The sequence below is a fragment of the Anabrus simplex genome, chromosome 3 (genome assembly GCF_040414725.1).
Source record: "Anabrus simplex isolate iqAnaSimp1 chromosome 3, ASM4041472v1, whole genome shotgun sequence".
Taxonomy (NCBI): Eukaryota; Metazoa; Arthropoda; class Insecta; order Orthoptera; family Tettigoniidae; genus Anabrus; species Anabrus simplex.
The window spans coordinates 511,564,184-511,587,063 of NC_090267.1; the positions used below are offsets into that span (position 1 = coordinate 511,564,184).

Here is a 22,880-nt window from a genome sequence, read left to right on the forward strand (position 1 = left end):
CCTCTCCCCCAAGGAGAGCCAGTTCAAGCAATTCTTCATATTTTTCTAAAAACGACGTTGACCATAACTAGCTGTACTGTCGTCGTTGGATAATTCACAAGCATACAGTTAGGTGGAAAAGATAATTAAGCACATAAGTTGGGGAAGCAAAATTGAGGTGGTCTGGCCATGGTATAGTCCTGACGCTCAACGTATACCCAAGCGGTATCTTCTGATCTCAAAACTTGGCCCACCCTGGTAATAATGAGGGTGACAGTCTGCCCGCCCTAGTGATAATGAGGGTTGACAGTCGGCTCCTTTCCTCTGGACACAAGAGGCGCGTGTCGTTTAAAAGGCAAGTGAGCTCTGTCAAAAGCAAGGTTGTCATATTTTGCGTCGATTATTTAAACATGTTAACATTTAATTTATTCTAAAGTCAAAATATAAATATAAAAACTTGATAATGAACCACAGCACAAACTAATATCGCAGAATAATTTGTTTCGTGCTTAACCATGCGGTGGTCGCAGATGTTGAAAGAAAGAAAGAAAGAAAGAAAGAAAGAAAAAACAGGAAGAAGGTATTGGCAAATAAACTCGACAAAGACTAAACGTAAATTGATACCAAAGTCGGCCCATTAAAATATTAATTTTATGCTGCTAATATCAGTGTCTCGCTTTCAGTAAAGAAATGAAAAGTGCAACAATTTTTTACAATTTGTTTTATGTCGCACCGACACAGATAGGTGTTATGGCGACTATGGGCTAGGGAAAGTCTAGGAGTGGGAAGGAAGTGCCCGTGGCCTTAATTAAGGTACTTCCCCAGCATTTGCCTGGTGTGAAAATGGGAAACCACCAGCATTTGCCTGGTGTGAAAATGGGAAACCACGGTGAACCATCTTCAGAGCTCCCGACAGTGGAGCTTGAACCCATTATCTCCCCGATGCAAGTTCACAGCTACGCGCCCCTAACCGCACGGCCAACTCGCCTGGCAAAGGAAAAGTAAAATCACGAACTAGGGACTGGGATAATAATAATAATAATAATAATAATAATAATAATAATAATAATAATAATAATAATAATTGTCCGCCTCTGTGGTGTAGTTGTTTAGTGTGATTAGCTGCAACCCCCGGAGGCCCGGGTTCGATTCGCGGTTCTGCCACGAAATTTGAAAAGTGGTGCGAGGGCTGAAACGGGGTCCACTCAGCCTCGGGAGGTCAACTGAGTAGAGGTGGGTTCGATTCCCACTTCAGCCATCCTGGAAGTGGTTTTCCGTGTTTTCCTCTTCTCCTCCAGGAAAATGCCGGGATGGTACCTAACTTAAGGCCACGGCCACGGCCACTTCCTTCCCTCTTCCTTGCCTATCCCTTCCAATCTTCCCATCCCCCACCAAGGCCCCTGTTCAGCATAGCAGGTGAGACCGCCTGGGTGAGGTACTGGTCATTCTCCCCGGTAGTATACCCCGACCAAATGTCTCACGCTCCAGGACACTGCGCTTGAGGCGGTAGAGGTAGGATCCCTCTGAGTCAGAGGGAAAAACCAACCTTGGAGGGTAAGCAGATTAATAATAACATTAATATTAGTAATATTAGTATTTATTTATGAACAAACAGGCTTTCCGCCCCATTACATGTTCACAAAGCAATAAGACACAATATTAATAATTATAATTAAAAAAAAAATAATAATAATAATAAAAATAATAATAAAATAATGATAATAATAATATAATACATAAAAATAAAATAATGATAATAGAGATAATAGGAATAAATAATAACAAAAATGATAACAATTCTGTAGCAGTCCTCGGCTCGAGGATCCAGCAAACTCATCACTTGTCCTTATGCCTACAGCAACTTTCGTCACATTCCTTTTCCCTGACCTACTCCCGATCAATACCAAAACATCGACAGTCAGCACTTACATTCTAACCAGCCATAACACAAACAAAAGTCCTCCACGTTCACAACAATAAATAACACAATCCTAACCCAGCAGAAAATCACAATAACTTACAATCAAATTTCAACACTGGTCTCCCTCCACACTTACCTTAAATACCACTTTTATTTCAATGCATTACTACCTCTCATGTTGCAACTTGACCATTATTTAGCCATGCTTGATCTCATTTTAAAACCCAAGCCATGCTCAGCATTACATTTGCTATCGCAACCACCACTCATTCCGTGTCCTTGTGGATTCAGCACGTACGTTATCTTCATTGTCCTCTAACTCACTCTCTGTCCAAACCATAACAACCAACATTCCGCAATTGCCCTTCAATCCATCATACACTACATTTACCAACCCGCACTTAATACAATCATCTCTCCAACTCCAAAAGTTTCAGCAATAAATTAAACCATCTCATTACCAAACCATCTTCGCCTATACCAACACTTCTCCCACACCACATTTTTTTTTTTTCGATAAATCTAAACTAATTCAGCAATAAATAAACCATCTACATACCAACTCCCGGATTCAGATACCACCTCTTATCCACAATTTCCATTCCAGATCCACCTCATATACCTTCCACAATACACCACTAAATCTAAATTTACAACATCTCAGATTTACAAAATAACACCACTTAACACCGCTTCTCACCATATTTCAACCATAGTCCTCAATAACTGCGACCATTTTATACCACCACTTCTCCAACACCTCATTTCAGCAATATGACACATCTTACCTTAATCTTATCTAGATACCAGGCCATCTTCACCTTAAAATACCAAACACTCATATACCATCTCTTCACCAACACCACATTCCAATCTCTACCATCCAAAACTCTTGTCCCTCTTCACACTCACTTAGTTAGCATTAAATAAACCTCCTACCCAACCAAAAGCTAATACAGCTACCCTTCAATACCAACACATCGCTTCATATACCACCTCTCAATCTCATACCACACTATCATGCTATCCTCTCTCTTATATACATCAACAATAAATATACCACTTCACCATTGCCACATTTCGGCCTTCACAAACAATTACCATCATAACCTAATGAATTTACAGTGAATAACAATTACTGACATATCGTAAGACTTACCAATCAGCGTCAACTCCAAATATCACAATAAATATATCACTTCACCCTTACCACGTCTCAGCCTTCACAAATTATTTACCATATTTCAGTCTTTACAAATAGTTACCATCCTAGCCTAATAAAATTACAATGAATAACAATTACTGACATATCATAAAACAAACAGACCATGCCATCCTGTCCTCTTACCCAACTCCCCTAACTAAATACTCAGTCCCTATATACACAAAACCATTAAAATTTTAACCTACTATCTCCTTCCCTTATACAGATAGCTATTCTACCCCCCTATTCCCCTGCCCACCCTCTAACTCACTCTCCTTCATTTTACTCTCGCAGGCCTTTTTTGTCGCACAAAAATACCTGTTCAATTCACCCCCTTTTTCCCATTGTTTAAGAATCCATCTCAGTATTGCGTTCTCATCCCCTCTCCCCAGTACTTCCCGATTCTCGGCACTCAATAATCTATGTCTTAACCCCCTCGTTCCCTCACAGTCTCTTAGCAAGTGAAACTCATCATTCACATCTCCACAAAGTACACACCTTGTCTTATCCCTGCCCTGTAACCAGCCCTTATTCCTTGGCAGACCTAAAAGCCACCACATCATCCCATATCGATTTGACCTATCAACGTATCTAATATTCAACCCTGCTATCTCCTCTATTTTCGTCAAAACAATCAGCGAATTTCTTAGTCTGCTTTCCCCCAATAATTTCTGCCTATGGATATCCCTAATTCTCCTTTCTAGTATTTTTATCCCTCTCACTTCTGTCTTTGACCAAACCTCCCCCCACAGGTGCCCTAATCCTATCCTCTCTAAATATCCTTTTATTTTTTCTAACCATCCCCCCTTATACATGCTCTTAAATTGCTGTACATATGCAGCCTGTAAAACTCTCCCACCTTCCTGTCTTTTTAAATTCATCCAATATCTAACTATTCTTTTCACACCCTCTGATTCCAAATCCTCCCCACACATTAATTCCGCCCCTACATTTGCTGTACACCTCGGTAAGCCCATCACTAACTTAGCAAAACTACTAACAATCTTTCTTAGTTCCTCTCTTTTTTCATCCAGCCCCCAAACTTCTGCTCCGTATAATACCCTCCCCACTATTACCGACCTGAACACGAGTCTCAGTGTTTTATAACTGATCCCCGGGAACTTGAGTAGCAAATTTCTGACTGAGGCTAAGGCTGCCAAGCCTCTATATTTCATTCTTTTGATCTGGTCACTCCAAGTTCCTTTATCATTAAAAATAACTCCTAGATATTCCAGCTTCCTTACCTGTTCCAATCTTTCTCCCTGTATTACCCAATTCCCTTCCATCTTTCTTCTTTTGTTCACCTGTACTATCAATATTTTAGACTTATTTCCATTAATTTTCAATCCCCATTTCCTCGCAAATAGCATCACTGACTCTAAGGCCCTATTCATCGCCCCTGAAGTTAACGTCATCAATAACACATCATCCGCAAATATCAGTCCTGGCACTTCCAAACCATTAATTACCGGTACAGCCCAATTTCCTGCCCCAAACCCCTCTAAAATATCGTTTATAAATAAAATAAACAGTATGGGCGATAACTTGCAACCTTGTTTTAAACCCACCTTGGACTCCAATGGTCCACTCATTCTCTCTTCTCCCAATTTTACACAAAACCTGACGTCCCTGTATATTCCTTCCACTGCCCTCAACATCTTCTCCGAAATCCCTAGCCTACCTAATTTCTCTCGTAGGGCCTCTCTATTTACCTTATCAAAAGCTTTCTCAAAATCTATTGCTGCTACATAAACCGTACTTCTATTCATATTCTTATACTTTTCTAAAATAGTCTTTACTATCATTATATTATCCACTGTTCTTTTCTTTTTCCTAAATCCCCCTTGGTAATCTGTCAAAATTCCATTTTCTTCCGCCCACCCACTTATTCTGTTCGCTAGCACCCCCGTATATATTTTACTCAGAGAATCCAACAGAGATATACCCCTATAACTGTTCACATCGTTCCTACTACCCTTTCCCTTGTATATAGGGCATATAATTCCTGTTTCCCATTCCCTAGGGTAATTTCCTCCCTCGAATATCCTATTGAATAGTTTCACCATGCCCTCTATCATTATCTCATTTTTACTAATTTCCTTCCAAAACTTATTATTTATACCATTACACCCCCCGGCCGACTTCGCTCTGGCTCTACTTATCACTCCCCGGATTTCCTCTCTTGTGATTTCTTTATCCAAGTCATAAATTGCCACTCCCCTATTACTCCAAATTACTTCTTCTCCCGAACCTCTCCATCTATCACCCCCCTTTTTTCCTAGTAATTCCTCGAAGTGCCTGACCCATTGCACTTCCTCAATACTCGTTCTCTCCATATTCCTTCCACCCTTAATAATTCTATTAATCTTATCCCAGACTCTCTCAAAATTGTTAGTCTTGCAGTCCTTATTTATGGCTTCCATTTGTTCCTCTAACCACGTCTTTTTTGTCTCAGAAATTTTCTTTTTATACTCCTTCCTCAATCTACAGAAAAACTCCCTTTCTTGGCTTCCACCTTTCCTTCTATATTCTCCTAAAGCGTCCATCACCCTCCTCCGCAATCCTTCACACTCCCTATTAAACCATTCTTCTCCCTCTTTCTTATTTCCTTTTCTAGCTTTCACCTTCTGCGCTATCATCTTTATTGGATGTAGCAACAATTCCAAGGCTTTATCAGTATCATTCTCTTCTAACGCCCCTTCCCACCCATATTTCAGAAGATGTAACTCCTCCTTTACTACCCTATTCCAATCCCGGCCTACCTTCTCTGTCCATTTGTACTTATTATAACCCCTCCCTCGTTTATCCTTTGTCTCATTTTCCTTCATTGTACACTTCTCCACCTCTCTTTTCAGCATAACCCTCACCGGGAAATGGTGTGACTCAATCCAATCTCCTATTTCCATACTTACAACTTCCTCAATCATCCCTTCCGAGCTCAGAACCATATCTATCACACTACCCCCTTTCTCCGTAACATATGTCAATTTCCCCGTCCTGTCACCCTCTATCCACCCATTCAGAATATACAAGTTTCCCACAGCACACATCTCTAGGAGCTTCTCTCCATAACTATTTGTAATTTTGTCCTCACTCCTTCTGCTTTCTAACAAACACATTCCATCCTCCCTACTATAAATTGGGCTCTGTTCTCCTATTCTCGCGTTCCAATCCCCAAATAACAACATATCCTCCTCCCCTGGATACATTCCCCTTATCCTACCAATATCCACCAATAACTCTTCAAAAAAATATTTATTTGCATATTCTGAATTACTAGGATGACAGTAAACAAAAGCTAGATTTATTTTCTTCCTCCGTCCCTCTCTCTCTCCCAAATTCAATCTCAGCCATATGGTTTCCATCATATCGGTCTCTATATCCTCTACTCTTTCACTAATTTCTTCCCTAATTAGAACTATCATCCCTCCTGGTGCTCGTCCCTTATTCCTCTCTTTTCTTCTATATTTATATTTTATCTCAAACCCCTTCCATGTAATCTCCCTCCCTGTTTCCAACCACGTCTCTAAGAGTGCCACAACATCGAAACTTTCAATTACTTCCCTAACTTTCTTGTTTCCTAATTTGCTCCTTACTCCTTCAATATTCACACATCCTATCTTCCAAAATTGTTATAACTTTCCCTCCCTCCCTTCTAGGTCTCCCGCTCTATTCTTACTTCTAGTATTTATCGACCTCTCTCCCTCTGTATCCTCCATCCCTTTACGTACTTTTCCCCATATGTCTTTTAAGCTCTTACTCCTGACTTTACTCATAAGTTTTTTACCTTCTTGTCGATCTGTCTCCTCTTGACCTTTCTTTTTCGCTACACCACTGCACCCTGCACTCACCTCTTCTTGCTGCTCACCCCCACTCTCCCCCTCACTATTTTGGACTTCTGAATCCATCTCCCTTTGTCCTTTCTTACTCACTGCACCACTACACTCTCCTCTCCCAGTTTCTTGCGGTCCACTCTCACCGTCCACTTCACTATCTTGGTCTTCTGTCTCCCGGCTGCACTGCCCATTCTCTTCCGAGATGCCTTGCTCTCCTGCCACGTCCCTCCTCCTCTTCTTTTCTTCTTTCTTCTTCCCATCTTGCCTTGACCTCTCACCACTCTCAACCCTCTCGTTTTCGTCCATTTCCTTTAGCTTAGAAACTGAATGAACTCTGACCCATCGCCCGTTCGTCACCTCCAACCTCAGACCTCTTATTCGGGCCTTTAGCCCCTGGTTCCTCGCTCTCCAAAGGTGCCTATTCAAGATCTTCGCGTTTTCACTTCCTTCTCTTCCCATGTCTCCTTTCACCCCTATTTTCCGCCCTTGTAAATTCTTGCTGTTTCTTAACACAGAATCTGCCATTAGGGTTGAGAACAATGTAACCCTAATTGGCCTCCGACCTTTGATTCTACCAACTCTCTCTACATCATCAATGTCTACCTCACTAAAGTTTACCTTCATAACATCACGTATAGCTTCCACCACCTTAAATATCAGCTCAATCTTGCTCTCTCTCGCCCCTTCCTCAATTCCATATAAAAATATGGCTTTTTTCAATCTCTCCTGCCTGTACCCCTCCGCTTCTTTCTTCATCTTCATCACCTCGTCTTTCAGATGCTTCACTTCCCCTCTCAATAACTCGATTTCTTTCTCGTTGTTGACCACTCTCCTGCTCGATTCCTCTGTCTTCGTTTCAAGCCATTTCTTCATGTTCCCTATCTCCCTTCTCTGCTCCTCCATCATGTCCTTTATTTCCTGCACCTTATCCCATTGACACTTTTCCTGCATCACTTCACTTACAACCACCCTGAGTGCGGCCAAATCCTCTGCGCTAAATTTTCCACTGGTATTTGGGCCTGGGTTCACTTCCACCCCCCCAATAACCAGTAACACTGCTATCACTGTCACCACCAGCACCGCTTCACTCATTTTCAATCCGTCCGTCACCAATCCATTCCTGACCTCCTTCTTCTGCCTTGCCTGCCATTTCCCAATAGCGTCCCGGTACTGTTCAATGCCAACCATGTTTACAGCACGCACTTCGCTACGCAACCTCTCTCCTCGACTGCTCGAGCTAGACTGAGATTAATAATAACAATAACAATAATAATAATAATAATAATAATAATAATAATAATCGGAGTATGTAGTTCGGGCAAAAAATAGCCAGCAAACTTAGCTACTTTTAAAACAAATTGAGTATTTACCTTACCTCTATTCGTCGCCCTAGTCATTGTCTGCTAGGTGAATTACAAATATATCTTGGTTGCTATCCGTGTCGTGTTTCATGTACTTCTCTTCTGTCTTAATGGTGCTTCGAACACAAGCAGATCACCTCTCAGGACCGATCGTTCCAGCTCCTTCACGAAGAAGTTGACACACACTAGCACTCAAAGTTGGCGTAACATTTTTCCTAACATATGTCTTCAGCTGAAACCAAATCATTTCTATGGGGTTTAAAATACAGTGATATGGAGGAAGTCGCAAAACTTAGTGTCCACGTGAGGCTGGGATCTCCTCTACAGCGTACCTTTTACTGATATTGGCTGATTTGATTTCCTGCAACATAACTGCCTTGATGGGTACAGGTTTTGGCACGGGAATGTTATTGTACTCCACAAACTTAATAATGTCCTTAATATTAGTGTTCATGGAAAGAAACCTAATCAGCTGCCGCGAATGATAGCTTGCGTTATCCATCACGATTACACATTTTCGGTCACGTGGTAGGTTCTCTAGAAGATGAGATCTAAACCAGTTTTCGAAAACTTGAGCTGTCATTTCGTCATGGCTATCAGCTTTGCAGTCTACAATGTTTTCAGCCGATAAATAAAGGCAATTCTCAATCCAGCCCTCACTGCCTCCAGCATGCAATACCATAATACGCTTGCCTCGCGATGTTGGTGCTTTCAGTATGCAATTACAAGTTCCATCATCCCACCTTTTCTTCACAATGTCATGAGTATCGTACCAAGTTTCATCTAGGTAGACAAGTCTGCACTCCTCGGAATGCAACTTCCGGAGACGCTCTATGAATTTATATCGCCAAGCTACTATTCTAGCAGATTCCATTACAATCTGTTTCTTCTTCAGAATACGGAAACAAAACCCAAGTTTTTTCAACAGCTGTCGTAGAGTAGTTTTTTCATAAGGAAAGCCACACACATTTTTCAAACGTTTTAACAGTTCCTGTACGGTTGGTGACTTAGTAAAGAATGCATATACCTCGCGTCTCACCAAGTCACAGCAAAAATCATCAATTTTATTAAAGATAACCCTATTATTACCACACTTTTTCGGAGTTGAAGGTCCCCTCTTTACTATTTTACTTACAGTTTTCCTGTTAAGTTTCAACATTTTAGCTGTCTCAGAAATATAACCCTTGCGAACGTTGTTCTTCATAATGTATTCGTATGCGTTAACATACCAGCCGTTGACTTTGCTTACTTAAAGTTTTAGTCGCCTTTCTTTTCTCTGCGGAACGACTACTACCCGGCTGAATATCACTCGCGGGCGCGGAACCACTGCTACCCGGCTGAGTATCACTCGCGGACACGGAACCAGTACTACTCGGTCGAATATCACTGTTACCGGTGCTCGGTTGAGGATCGTTTGCCTGCACTGGCAGATTTAATTCAGGATTTTCTGATGCGATAATTTCCAGGTGTGATTCCCACGGCCTCCACATTATTGCGTGAAGCGAAGTGAAAAACAACACACTTCACAAATATTAATTAACGAAGCAAAGAAATAATCCAACACTTTCAAACAGCGAACAAAGCAAGTGTGAATTGTCTGAGCTGAAAAGAGAGACTGACGTCTATTTAACAGCAACAGAGCTGTGAGGATTTCTGAAGGGGAATGCGAACTTCCGTTTTAAAGCCCACTGCCGTCATAAATCACCCCCTGCTAGGCCCGTAAGTGGCCAGGGTGATCAAACGTTTGCCGAACTCTTTGAATGCCGCTGGGTACGGGTTGAGAGTCAGGACTTTAAGAGGAGGCGGAACATGGCTGTGCCTGGTAAGAGGAGAAAGGGAAGACCAAAGATAAAATGGCTGGACTGTACAAAGCAGGGCATGGCAGAGCTGAACCCCCAGGAAAACCTGGTCGCAAACAGGTACAATTGGAGGAAATTAATCCGAACCAGCGACCCCACTTAGTGTGGGAATAATAAAGCTGAAGCAGAAGAAAAAGAAGAGGAGGAGGAGTTAGGTGGGAAATATACCGTAATTAGTCATCCCACTGTTGATATGTCTTATGCCCAAATCGTATACTTCCACTTAAACGATAATATACGAAAATAACCGTCACATGGTTTCTAAAAAATCCTAAAGTATAGTCGTTTGTCTGTATCGACGGTAGTTAACTGGTTATTATTTTATTCTCCTTTCTTAATCCGTCTACCCTCCAGGGTCGGTTTTTCTCTCGGACTCAGCGAGGGGTCCCACGTCTACCATCTCAAGGGCAGTGTCCTGGAGCTCAGACATTGGGTAGGGAATACAACCGGGAAGGAGGACCAGAGGCCTCACCTGCTATGCTGAACAGGGGACTGGGGGGGGGGGGGAATTGGAAGGGATAGACAAGGAAGAGGGAAGGAAACGGCCGTGGCCTTAAGTTAGATACCATCCCGGCATTTGCCTGGAAGAGAAGTCGGAAACCACAGAAAACCACTTCGAGGATGGCTGAGGTGGGAATCGAACCCCCTCTAATCACTTGACCTCCCGAGGCTGACTAGACCCTGTTCCAGCCCTTGAACCACTTTTGAAATTTCGTGGTAGAGCCGGGAATCGAACCCGGGTCTTCGAGGGTGCCAGCTAATCACAATAACCACTATACCACAGAGGTGGGCTACTATTTTATTTACCGTATGATTATTTTTTTGCTATTTTGCTTTACGTCGCACCGACACAGATAGGTCTTATGACGACGATGGGGTAGGAAAGGCCTAGGAGTTGGAAGGAAGCGGCCGTGGCCTTAATTAAGGTACAGCCCCAACATTTGCCTGGTGTGAAAATGGGAAACCACGGAAAACCATCTTCAGGGCTGCCGACAGTGGGGTTGGAACCCACTATCTCCCGGATGCAAGCTCACAGCTGCGCGCTCCTAACCGCACGGCCAACTCGCCCGGTCGTATGGTTTTTGATGCCGAGAGTGTTCGAGGACATGTTCGGCTTGCCTGGTCCAGGTCTGGTCTCCCCATTGCACGTCCCGGTGTGAAATGATGATAATGAGGTAGGGAGAGGTTGAAATTTGGTGCCGGCACATAGCCTACTTCTGGGGTGTGCGCAAAGCTTTACATCTCCATTCGATGGACAAATCACCATCAACAGCGACGTATGTTCTAACTCCCCATTACCACCGCGGAGGGGTTTGGCACGCGATCTAGTGATTACAGATTGTACTCCACCACCGTGTCGGCCAACATTCTGATGGTATTCTTTCCACCAGCGGGACTCGAACCGGCTAACCACGGTTTCAGACTTGACGCTTTAACGACCATGGCCACATTGTGATATGTGCCAAAGACATTGAAATCAATAATCAATACACAGAAATGTATACAACTTCAGAAGTCAACCAAACTGTGGTTGGTTTCACTTATCAGTGCGAGGTCACTGCTGCAGAGGTTCCCTTCGCGCTCTCAGTCGGGCAAAGATTTCATTCTCATTGTTCGCTCAATGCACAGAAGTCCTGCAAGTTTTCCTTAGAAAGAGAAAAACGAAGATAGGCCTATGTTTTATTCGTCGCAATGACGGACATGAACGTTCGGTTCAGGAGTTCACAGATATAAGTCCACTTATGAGTATACATTTTTTTTTCAAATCCTTCTGTCGAATCAAAATGTGTAAAACAGGTGTTACTTGCCGCGTAGAAACAGAGCAGGTAAACGTCAGACTCCAGCTCTCATCTCCTTTACTGTACACACAACTATCACAACCCTTTTAAAATCTCAGCGCTTTGTTCGCTTGTAACCTCTGCTAGTCTCCGGTCTTCGGATGTTGACAACATCGGTGTGCCACAGGAAGTCGCCACGGCATAATTTCATCACGGTGAGCGTTCAACCTTCCTTGTTAAAGTAAAGTGCTGTAACGAACTGATATGTCGGATGTTACAGTCATCTAAATTATATCGTACAAACGAAGTTAATGACGGCAATTAAATTTATTGTCGTTGTTGTTTCTGTAGTTTATTTTATGGGTCATTGTCGTATCCATTGCTCTGCTCAGTCTGAAGGCTGGGTGGATCGTGAACAGCTCCACTACCAACTATCAGTGTCACGAGGCAAATGAGAAGTGAAGTAATTTCCCGCTGTTTTCCTCCTCCAGAAGGTGCTGTGCACTGTAAACAGTCACCACAGATGGAAGGAATGTGGAATTGGCTTTACGTTGCACCGACACAGATAGGTCTTATGGCGACGAGGGGATAGGAAAGGTCTAGGCGTGGGAAAGAAGCGGCCGTGGCCTTCATTAAGGTACAGCCCCAGCATTTTCCTGATGTGAAGATGGGAAACCACGGAAAACCATCCTCAGGGCTGCCGACAGGAGGCTCGAACCCACTATCTCCCGGATGTAAACTCACATCTGCGCACCCTAACCCCACGACCTACTCGCCCGGTCACCAATGATTGATATGGGCAAGAAGTGTAGAGAACAAACTGCAAAATCTTCCCTGGAGTGAGCGTAGTAAAAGCGGGAACGCGCCGGGAAGTAATCTTGGTTTGCTATCAGACTTTTCAACTCGTGTGATAAATATGTGTCAGATAAGAAATTGGATTTTCTATCATTTTTGTTACGTACATTGTTTTATACGGAACTAGCACAGTATTTGGAAGTTTGTGAAATATGTAATAATTGCTAATATCTCCGCCGTTACTGTATCTTGTGCGGTAAAACCACGTGGGACACACAAGATCCCACTTTGACGTAACCGCCTTATTTGACACTTTATACCGTAACTAGCTGATGTACCCGTGCTTCGCTACGGAATTCTAAATTTCATACAGAATTCTAGGTTAGGTAGTGTAAACGTTGTGAGCAAGATTGTATTAAGTTGCCCTAGAAGCACGACGGGCAAGTCACCAACGTATTTTCTCATATCAGGACTGGGTTAGGGAATTTTCATTGTAATGGTAGGCCAGCTTGCCTTTCGTCAGTCACAATCAGGTTGGGGAGTTTTCATTATAATGGCAGATACTCACTCTCCGCCTGCCTTTATAGATTCTCAGAAAGACTCTCGTAGTGGTTTTCCCAACTGAAATGAACATGGGTCATTACAATGACGTCAGTAGGAATGGCGCGATTAAAAGCAATGCCTTCATATGAAATACTCGATGAAATGAAAACTTTTTCTCACTTTTAACGAACAGTACTATGCTGCCGAACTAACAGTCCAGAGCTACAGAGCTGGAATGACCAAGACGCAGACATCCGTGAACAATCTTCGGCCTTTTTTCGGCGGGGGAGGGGGTTTCAAATAGCGGATACTCCCAGGGAAAAAACTATGCCCGTTTACTTATCTGTTTCCTGGGAGTACCCGATGAGTCGGAAAATCTCAATTCACTACACTGGCGGGGGAAAGAACTATCTGACGTGGAGGCAATTTTTCCTCCAAGCCAGAGAAGAAACCACATGTTCGCTGTTAATTTGGAATTAAATTAATGTAGATTTAATGATAGTGAAGAGGAAGAAGCTTTTCCTAAGAAACGGCTCTTTTCAGGGTTGGATTTTGAGTTATTTAGTGAATTGTGGTACTATAATTTGGAATGGGGCTAAATTGTAATTCCAGACCAGGTCATACTACTACTACTACTAACTGAGCCTCTGACTTAAGTGCGCACACTGCTCATTCAAAACAGCGCGTCAGAGTAGGTATGGAATAGCTGGCATACTATGATGAACCAGTGTGTTACGTACCAGCAGTATCAGAAAATGTATGAACCAGAGGAATAGCATGCTAAAGAAGAAAGATATCTAACCCTCAGCTATTTCCCGTCAATATTCAGTTAGGCTGTTATACTCGGTACGCAGCAGTAATCCCATCTATCGGAGTTGAATGTCAGCATAAGAGACAAAGAACATTACAACAAACAACGGTCAGTGTAATGTTATTGTTGATCTATGTTACGCGCTTTCGATATTGTAGGCCTTCACATTATTAATTGTCTTCCGGTTCTGACATACCACTCTTATCATAGTCGGTACGGTAAAACTGAATAAAACATAAATGATCGGAAATTATATTCTCTATAACTTTTCTTATGTAGTACTTTTCCATAGGACCAAGAACGTAGGTATTTAAAAATTAAATTTGAGGTGCCTTCCCCTAAACTACCATTTCACCCAGGGTGAATAGCATTGTTTATAGCTTAAACTGTAGTTTTTTATTCCCCGACTCTATATACCGATTTTCATTAAATTCTGTTCACCCATTTTGTCGGGGCTCGGCGTTGATATGGACTTAGCAACAAAAATCCAAATTCATGAATATCTGTGTTATCATAGTCGGTACGGTAAAAATGCATAAGACGTAAATGATCGGAAATGTAATTCTATATAACTTTAGTTATGTAGTATTTATCAAAAGGACCACTAATAATATAAATATCTGAGAATTGACTTTTAGGCCTTCCCCTAAACTACCATTTCACTCAGTGTGAATAAAATAATTTATAGCCTAGATTATAGAGGCTCACACCCCGACTCTACATACCGATTTTTAATAAATTCCTTTCAGCCGTTTTCTCGTGATGCGTGTACATACATACATACATACATACATACATACATACATACATACATACATACATACATACATACATACATACATACATACATACATACACATACATACACATACATACATACATACAGACAGACAGACAGACAGACAGACAGACAGGCAGGCAGGCAGGCAGGCAGGCAGACAGACAGACAGAAATTACGGAAAAGTAAAAACTGCATTTTCTTGTTACTGTGGACATGATCGATACAGAAATACCATTCTTTTCAAATTCTGAGCAATGTACAGACAAAACTCCTATTGTCTATACATAGATTTCCACACTGTTAGATAACAAATCGTCTCTGATTGGTTGAACTCCGCTTTACAGCATCGTAAACACGGATAGTCAAAGAGATCGTGAATCAAGGAACACCAGACATGTTTCTCCGCCTGACTGCAGCACTGTGCTTCCGTACTCACCTCCACAAAAAAAAGCTGTCTCTGTATTCCCAGCTGAAGTAATCTGCCGCGATCACATGGGCTAATCCATTTCTAACAGATAAATATCACATGTATCACAAAGGTCGTGTTACCTTCATTAATAATAATAATAATCGTAATCGTATGGCCTCAGCTACCGTGTGCAGACATTACAATTTGACGCCATCTGGCTGTCTGCTCGTCAATTTCGACGTTCCGTTTTACTCTAGGCCCGCTACATGGCAGACCGAGTAAACCGAAACTCTCTTGGGCGTCTATGGCTGAGATTTAATGAATTTTGTCGGGTAAACACCAAATGTGTTACCAGAGATCTTTTACATGCCGACATCGTACGACATGGAGTGTCGAATGGACTTTTGTCCGCCCTTCAAAAATCCGACTACCTCTGCCGGGTTTGAACCCGCTAGCTTGGGATCCGGAGGTCGACACTACCGCTGATCCACAGAGGCAGCTTTACCTTCATCAATCCAAGGCCACAGGAACATGTGTACGACTCTGGTATACCCAACCCCACGTGCACACGAGAAACAACAAAACATCGGTGCAACGTTTTGCGTCGTATCAACATTATTTTTAATAACGTCCATTTAATTTAAAATAAGGTATTAACCACAGTATAAATAAAATATGGTACACAACGCCTCCGTGGCTCCACCTCTCACCGCTGAATTCCGTAGTTCAAATCCCAGTCACTCCATGTGAAATTTGTGCTGGACAAAGCGGAGGCGGGACAGGTTTTTCTCCGGCTACTCCGGTTTTCCCTGTCATAATTCATTCCAGCAACACTCTCCAATATAATTTCATCTGGCATTCATCAATCATTTCCCCACAGGAGTGCGACAGGCACAATTCCTATCCTCGCCGCAAGATGGAGGCTTCATTCATTACATTCCCTGACCCGGTCACAAACACAACAGCCACTAACTTTATAAGTTCACGCGACTCGTTTCGTAAACATCTCACTGGTGACGTGAATATCTATTACACGACTTTCTTTATGTGCAATTATCCGATACAGCTAATACTAACGCACAACATTTCAGATGTCCTATTTCCGTTTCCTTAATGTTGCAACGCCGAGTACGGCACAACCCGGCTCTCCATACTGAGTTAAGCGATTTTCAGGCGATGTAACAAACAAACAAACAAACAAACAAACAAACAAACAAACAAACAAACAAACAAAAAAAAACAGAAATACAAAAATGGAACCGAACATAATTTCCAATTGTGTATAACTAATCGGAGATAAAAAGAAAAAATGGGCCAAAAATGACAAAGGCGCTTCAAAAGGTAAGAAGAGCTCTCACGAACAAACTTATTTTACAGTCAGATATAGGGATACACGAAGCGTTTTGACAGATAGGGATGGAGGGAAGAGCATAGCACGGCGTTGCCACATTCCTTTCTCCTTCCCTTCGCTTGTTCGTTCAGACCGCTGTGTTCTGCTGTAAGAAGCGAGAGGTTTGGCAACTCCAAACAACACGATCCGGGCAGCAGGCTTACCTCCATGGCAACCGCAGTGGGTCCCTTCTCCCCACCCAGGCAGGCAGTAAACAGACCTCCCTCTAAGAACTGTCAGAACGCATCTTTCAATATTACGAATATACATAGTCACCAATCTTGTTCCAACAGTACATCAAGGCATCGATGCTGCGTCCAATCCCTGAAGTAACGTCATGACTCCATGCTGAACGGCTTACCATTCAGGAGCTTCGTCAGCGGTCCTAAGAGATTGAAATCACTGGGTGCCATGTCAGGGATGTAGGGAGGATGATCCGAATGTTTGATTTCCTTCTCAGGGAGGCAACAGTGAATGCTACCAGTTACTACGACACACTTCAGAGTTTTCGGGCAGCATTTCACAGAAAACGACCTGAAATTTTCCCAACAAGCGTCGTGTTGCTGCACAACAACGCAATGCCACATGCAGCCCACAGCATGCGTGAATTGTTACGGCGCTTCCAGACATTGTTACCCAGCAACCGTGCAGGCTGTGATGTAAGGTATTGATGGATGGTCAGACAGTGTTACCTAGCAACCGTGCAGGCTGTGATGTAAGGTATTGATGGATGGTCAGACATTGTTACCCAGCAACCGTGCAGGCTGTGATGTAAGGTATTGATGGATGGTCGGACAGTGTTACCTAGTAACCGTGCAGGCTGTGATGTAAGGTATTGATGGATGGTCAGACAGTGTTACCTAGTAACCGTGCAGGCTGTGATGTAAGGTATTGATGGATGGTCGGACAGTGTTACCTAGTAACCGTGCAGGCTGTGATGTAAGGTATTGATGGATGGTCAGACAGTGTTACCTAGTAACCGTGCAGGCTGTGATGTAAGGTATTGATGGATGGTCAGACAGTGTTACCTAGTAACCGTGCAGGCTGTGATGTAAGGTATCGATGGATGGTCAGACAGTGTTACCTAGTAACCGTGCAGGCTGTGATGTAAGGTATTGATGGATGGTCAGACAGTGTTACCTAGCAACCGTGCAGGCTGTGATGTAAGGTATTGATGGATGGTCAGACATTGTTACCCAGCAACCGTGCAGGCTGTGATGTAAGGTATTGATGGATGGTCAGACAGTGTTACCTAGCAACCGTGCAGGCTGTGATGTAAGGTATTGATGGATGGTCAGACAGTGTTACCTAGCAACCGTGCAGGCTATGTCTTATGGCTGGTTGTCATCTGAAATTAGCAGGCGTTGATGGATGGTCATGACCGGGAGATCATTTGACTTTCGCAAGGGGAAAAGTGGTTTTATTTTCAGCTACCTAGTATCATCATTATAGCCGTTTATTCGTTAAACGAATATAAGTATTTGTTTCGGAACATCAACCATGTCTTCTAAAGCGGCTGGTTAGTCCAGTTCATGACCGCGGACTCTATTACAGTAGCAGCCACTAGCTGTAATAACAGAGTCTCGTAAGACAAGGACCATTCTTCCTTCTTGCTCGGTCTTTCCTGTCATTCCGTCTGTCAGAGTCTAATCTTCTTCTATCTTGTTCAGAATTGTTAACTCGATAATATACGATTTGGAGCAATGTTGACTTATCATTGGCTATAGTTAGAGCCCTGCACGAAGTTAGTGTTTTGGCGGACACAAGCTGTATGGCAGTGCGGATAATTTTGCTGATAATTTCTAAATAATGACTTTATTGATTTTCACTCACATATACTCTTGTTTTTGCTTATGGTTAGGCGACCCTTGACATTGGTATGGGAGAATAATAATACATAAAGAGCCTTGAAACCATTAAGCCGTAAATCTGACCTGACCCTACCTGACTCCTGCCCGCAATGGAAGGACGGAACAAAGGTCAATACGTCGGTAGTTGTCGCAAGAGAAAATCCCTCACAAACCTGCGACTCTAGGGGTTCTGGTGCAAGGTGTAATGCCTATTGTATTACGTTAACAGATCTATCTGTTTCAATACCTTGGGTGTAATGTACTGTAGTTAAATATTTAAATTATCCGCGGATAACCGTTTTGCGGATGCGGAGCGGATACGGATATTTTATCTATCTAGTGTAAGAGTAGAGATAAAATGAGCCTATATAGTATTTACAAGCACAGTGACAGTGGAGTGTGTGTGAGAGTCATTAATTCTGAGCTCTGACTGTAACAGTACCCCGCCCACAAGCCATTAACTGTGTGTTGTCTTGCAGGTTATCTTCACCATGGGCGTGGGCCCTGTCTCCAGCACTCTGGTGTTCACCGGCCTCGTGCTCGTCTTCCTGGCCAAAGGTGCGTATTGACCTAAATACAGCAACTGGTGCACAATGTTACAATTTAACAATAGATTTTAAACCAGCCAGAAAATGCTTTTCATATTTACCGTGAAGATTTTAAGACGGTTAATATTATTTTCAGACAGGCTGTGCCAATGACCAGAGGACACCTGTGACAATGCTTACCTTACTTTTCCCAATAACCAGTAAGCGGAGTGTTTACGAACGTCATTGCCACTTTATACCGGATAATATAAGCCACCAAGCGAGTTGACTACGCGGTTTGGGTCACGTACCTGGTAGCTTGCATTCGGTAGATCCACTCTCAGCAGCCTTGAAGATGGTTTACGTGGTTTCGCATTTTCACCCCAGGCAACTGCTGCTACTGTACCTTAATCATGGCCACGATCACTCCCTTCCCAATCATAGCCCTACCTACACCATAGTCGCCATAAGACAAGTCTGAGTAAAACAAATAGAAAAGCAATAGCATAAGCTAACCATATTTTTTCCGGGGTAACTTTGATGTCTTTGGAGTGTACAGACCGGGAAAGGGTAGCGCAGATGCTGATTCAGAATTATTTGATAAGATAATCAGCTATGTGGGAAACGATAAGGAAAGGAACGTGATTGCAGCGGGTGATCTCAATTTCCCAAATGTCAATTGGGAAGGTAATGCGAACGACAGGAAGCATGACCAACAAATGGCAAATAAGTTAGTATAGAAAGGGAATCTGATTCAGAAAGTGATGGAACCAACTAGAGGGAAGAATGTTCTGGATGTGGTGCTGGTAAAACCAGATGAGCTCTGTAGAGAAACCGAAGTAATAGATAGTATTAGTGATCACGAAGCTGTTTTTCTGGTAGTTAAAAATAAATGTGAAAGAAAAGGAAGATAATAACATTAGGATTATTAGTCAGTACCATACGGCTGATAAAACAGGCATGAGGGAGTTTTTAAAAAGTAACTATGATCGGTGGCAAACGGTAAATAAAAATGTAAACAGACGTTGGGATGGGTTTAAGGCAATTGTTGAGGAATGTGAAAATAAATTTGTACCTTTAAAGATGGTAAGGAATGTTAAAGATCCACTATCTTATAACAGAGAAGTAAAGAGACTAAGAAGGAGGTGCAGGTTGGAAAGAAATAGAGTTAGAAATGTTTGTGGAAGTAAGGAGAAATTGAAGGAACTTACTAGGAAACTGAATCTAGCAAAGAAGTTAGCTAATGATAACATGATGGCAAGCATAATCAGCGGTCATACAAATTTTAGTGAAAATTGGAAGAGTATGTATAGGTACTTTAAGGCAGAAACAGGTTCCAAGAAGGATATTCCAGGATTTTTTTTTTTTTTTTTTTTTTTTTTTTGCTAGTTGCTTTACGTCGCACCGACACAGCTAGGTCTTATGGCGACGATGGGATAGGGAAGTCCTAGGAGTGTGGGAAGGAAGCGGCCGTGGCCTTAGTTAAGGTACAGTCCCAGTATTTGCCTGGTGTGAAAATCGGAAACCACGGAAAACCATCTTCAGGGTTGCCGACAGTTGGATTCGAACCCAGTGTCTCCCGGATGCAAGCTCACAGCCGCGCGACTCTAACCGCACGGCCAACTCGCCCAGGAATCATTAATGAACATGGGGAGTGTGTATGCGAGGATCTTCAAAAGGCAGAATTATTCAGTCAGCAGTATGTAAAGATTGTTGGTTACAAGGATAATGTCCAGATAGAGGAGGTGACTAATACTAAAGAAGTATTAAAATTTACCTATGACATCAATGGCATTTACGGTAAGATAAAAAAGTGGAAAACGACAAAAGCAGCTGGAATTGATAAGGTTTCGGGGGATATACTAAAGACAATGGGTTGGGTTATAGTACCATATCTGAAGTACATATTTGATTATTGTTTGGTCGGAGGAGCTACACCAAATTAATGGAGAGTTGCTATAGTAGCCCCTGTGTATAAAGGAAAGGGTGATAGACATAAAGCTGAAAATTACAAGCCAGTCAGTTTGACATGCATTGTATGTAAGCTGTGGGAAAGCATTCTTTCTGATTATATTAGACATGTTCGCAAAATTAATAACGGGTTCGATAGGAGGCAGTTTGGGTTTAGAAAAGGTTATTCCACTGAAGCTCAACTTGTAGGATTCCAGCAAGATACAGCAAATATCCTGGATTCAGGAGGTCAAATGGAGTGTATCGCGATTGACCAATCTAAGGCATTTGATAGGGTAGATCATGGGAGACTACTGGCAAAAATGAGTGCAATTGGACTAGACAAAAAAGTGACTGAATGAGTGGCTATGTTTCTAGAAAACAGCACTTAGAGAATTAGAGTAGGCAAAGCTTTATCTGTCCCTTTAATAATTAAGAGGAGAATTCCTCAAGGCAGTATTATTGGACCTTTATGTTTTCTTATATATATCAATGATATGTGTAAAGAAGTAGAATCAGAGATAAGGCTTTTTGAGGATGATGTTATTCTGTACAGAGTAATAAATAAGTTACAAGATTGTGAGCAACTGCAAAATAACCTCGATAATGTTGTGAGATGGACGGTAGGCAATGGTGTGATGATAAACGGGGTTAAAAGTCAGGTTGTGAGTTTCACAAATAGGAAAAGTCCTCTCAGTTTTAATTACTGCGTTTATCGGGTGAAAGTTCCTTTTGGGGAGCATTGTAAATACCTAGACGGTCTTAATATAAGGAAAGATCTTCATTGGGGTAAACACATAAAAATGATTGTAAATAAAGGGTACAGATCGCTGCACATGGTTATGAGGTATTTAGGGGTTGTAGTAGGGATATAAAGGAGAGAGCATATAAGTCTCTGATAAGACCCCAACTAGAGTATGGTTCCAGTGTATGTGACCCTCACCAGGATTACTTGATTCAAGAACTGGAAACAGTTCAAAGAAAAGCAGCTCGATTTGTTCTGGGTGATTTCCAACAAAAGAGTAGCGTTACAAAAATGTTACAAAGTTTGGGCTGGGAAGACTTGGGAAAAAGGAGACGAGCTGCTCGACTAAGTGGTATGATCCGAGCTGTCAGTGGGGAGATGGCGTGGAAGGACATCAGTAGGCGAATAAGTTTGAGTGGTGTCTTAAAAAGTAGGAAAGATCACAGTGTGAAGGTAAAGTTGGATTTCAAGAGGACAAATTGGGGCAAATATTCGTTTATAGGAAGGGAAGTTAGGGATTGGAATAACTTACCAGTGTTGCCAACTTGGCGGATTTTCCGCTAAATTTGGCGGAATTAGAAGACTGTCGGCGGAGAAATATATCATTTAGCGGAAAGCGGATTTTTTGGCGTAATTCTAGATTTATTATAGCGGAATGTAGTGTTTATCCATTTTACGTTTTTTAAAATTTGCACTCCAGTCTGTCTCCGAGCTATTCCGTATTTCTTGTCAGGAGTTAGCAGTCACATGAGGAAAGCATGTTATTTGGATTTGATGTTATGAGATCACGGTACTATAAATTTGTAATGCGAGGGAAAGGTTACTTATCTCTTAGTTGATGAATGACGACAGATAATGAAACTGTGAGAGGGTAGCATTTACACTGACTGACAGAGCAAATGCAACACCAAGAAGGAGTGGTTCGAAAGGGATGAAAGTTGGGGAAAAAACAGAGACGGCACGGACGAATAATTGATGTTTATTTCAAACCGATATGCAGGTTACACAATGCGCACGGCATCGACTCAGTAGGATGTAGGACCACCGCGAGCGGCGATGCACGCAGAAACACGTCGAGGTACAGAGTCAATAAGAGTGCGGGTGGTGTCCTGAGGGATGGTTCTCCATTCTCTGTCAACCA

The 22,880-nt window shown here is 42.3% G+C and overlaps 1 protein-coding gene across 3 annotated transcripts in view; it reads left to right on the forward strand.

The window, feature by feature from the left end:
- Nucleotides 1–22,880, forward strand: part of LOC136866600 (uncharacterized) — a 476,012-nt gene that overhangs the window by 413,747 nt on the left and 39,385 nt on the right. For all 3 annotated transcript variants that reach the window (XM_068226767.1, XM_067143711.2, XM_067143712.2), the window contains one exon: nucleotides 18,997–19,075. In XM_068226767.1, coding sequence (XP_068082868.1) covers nucleotides 19,009–19,075 — 67 coding nt within the window. In that variant the 5' untranslated portion in view covers nucleotides 18,997–19,008. The remainder of the gene's footprint in view (nucleotides 1–18,996; nucleotides 19,076–22,880) is intronic.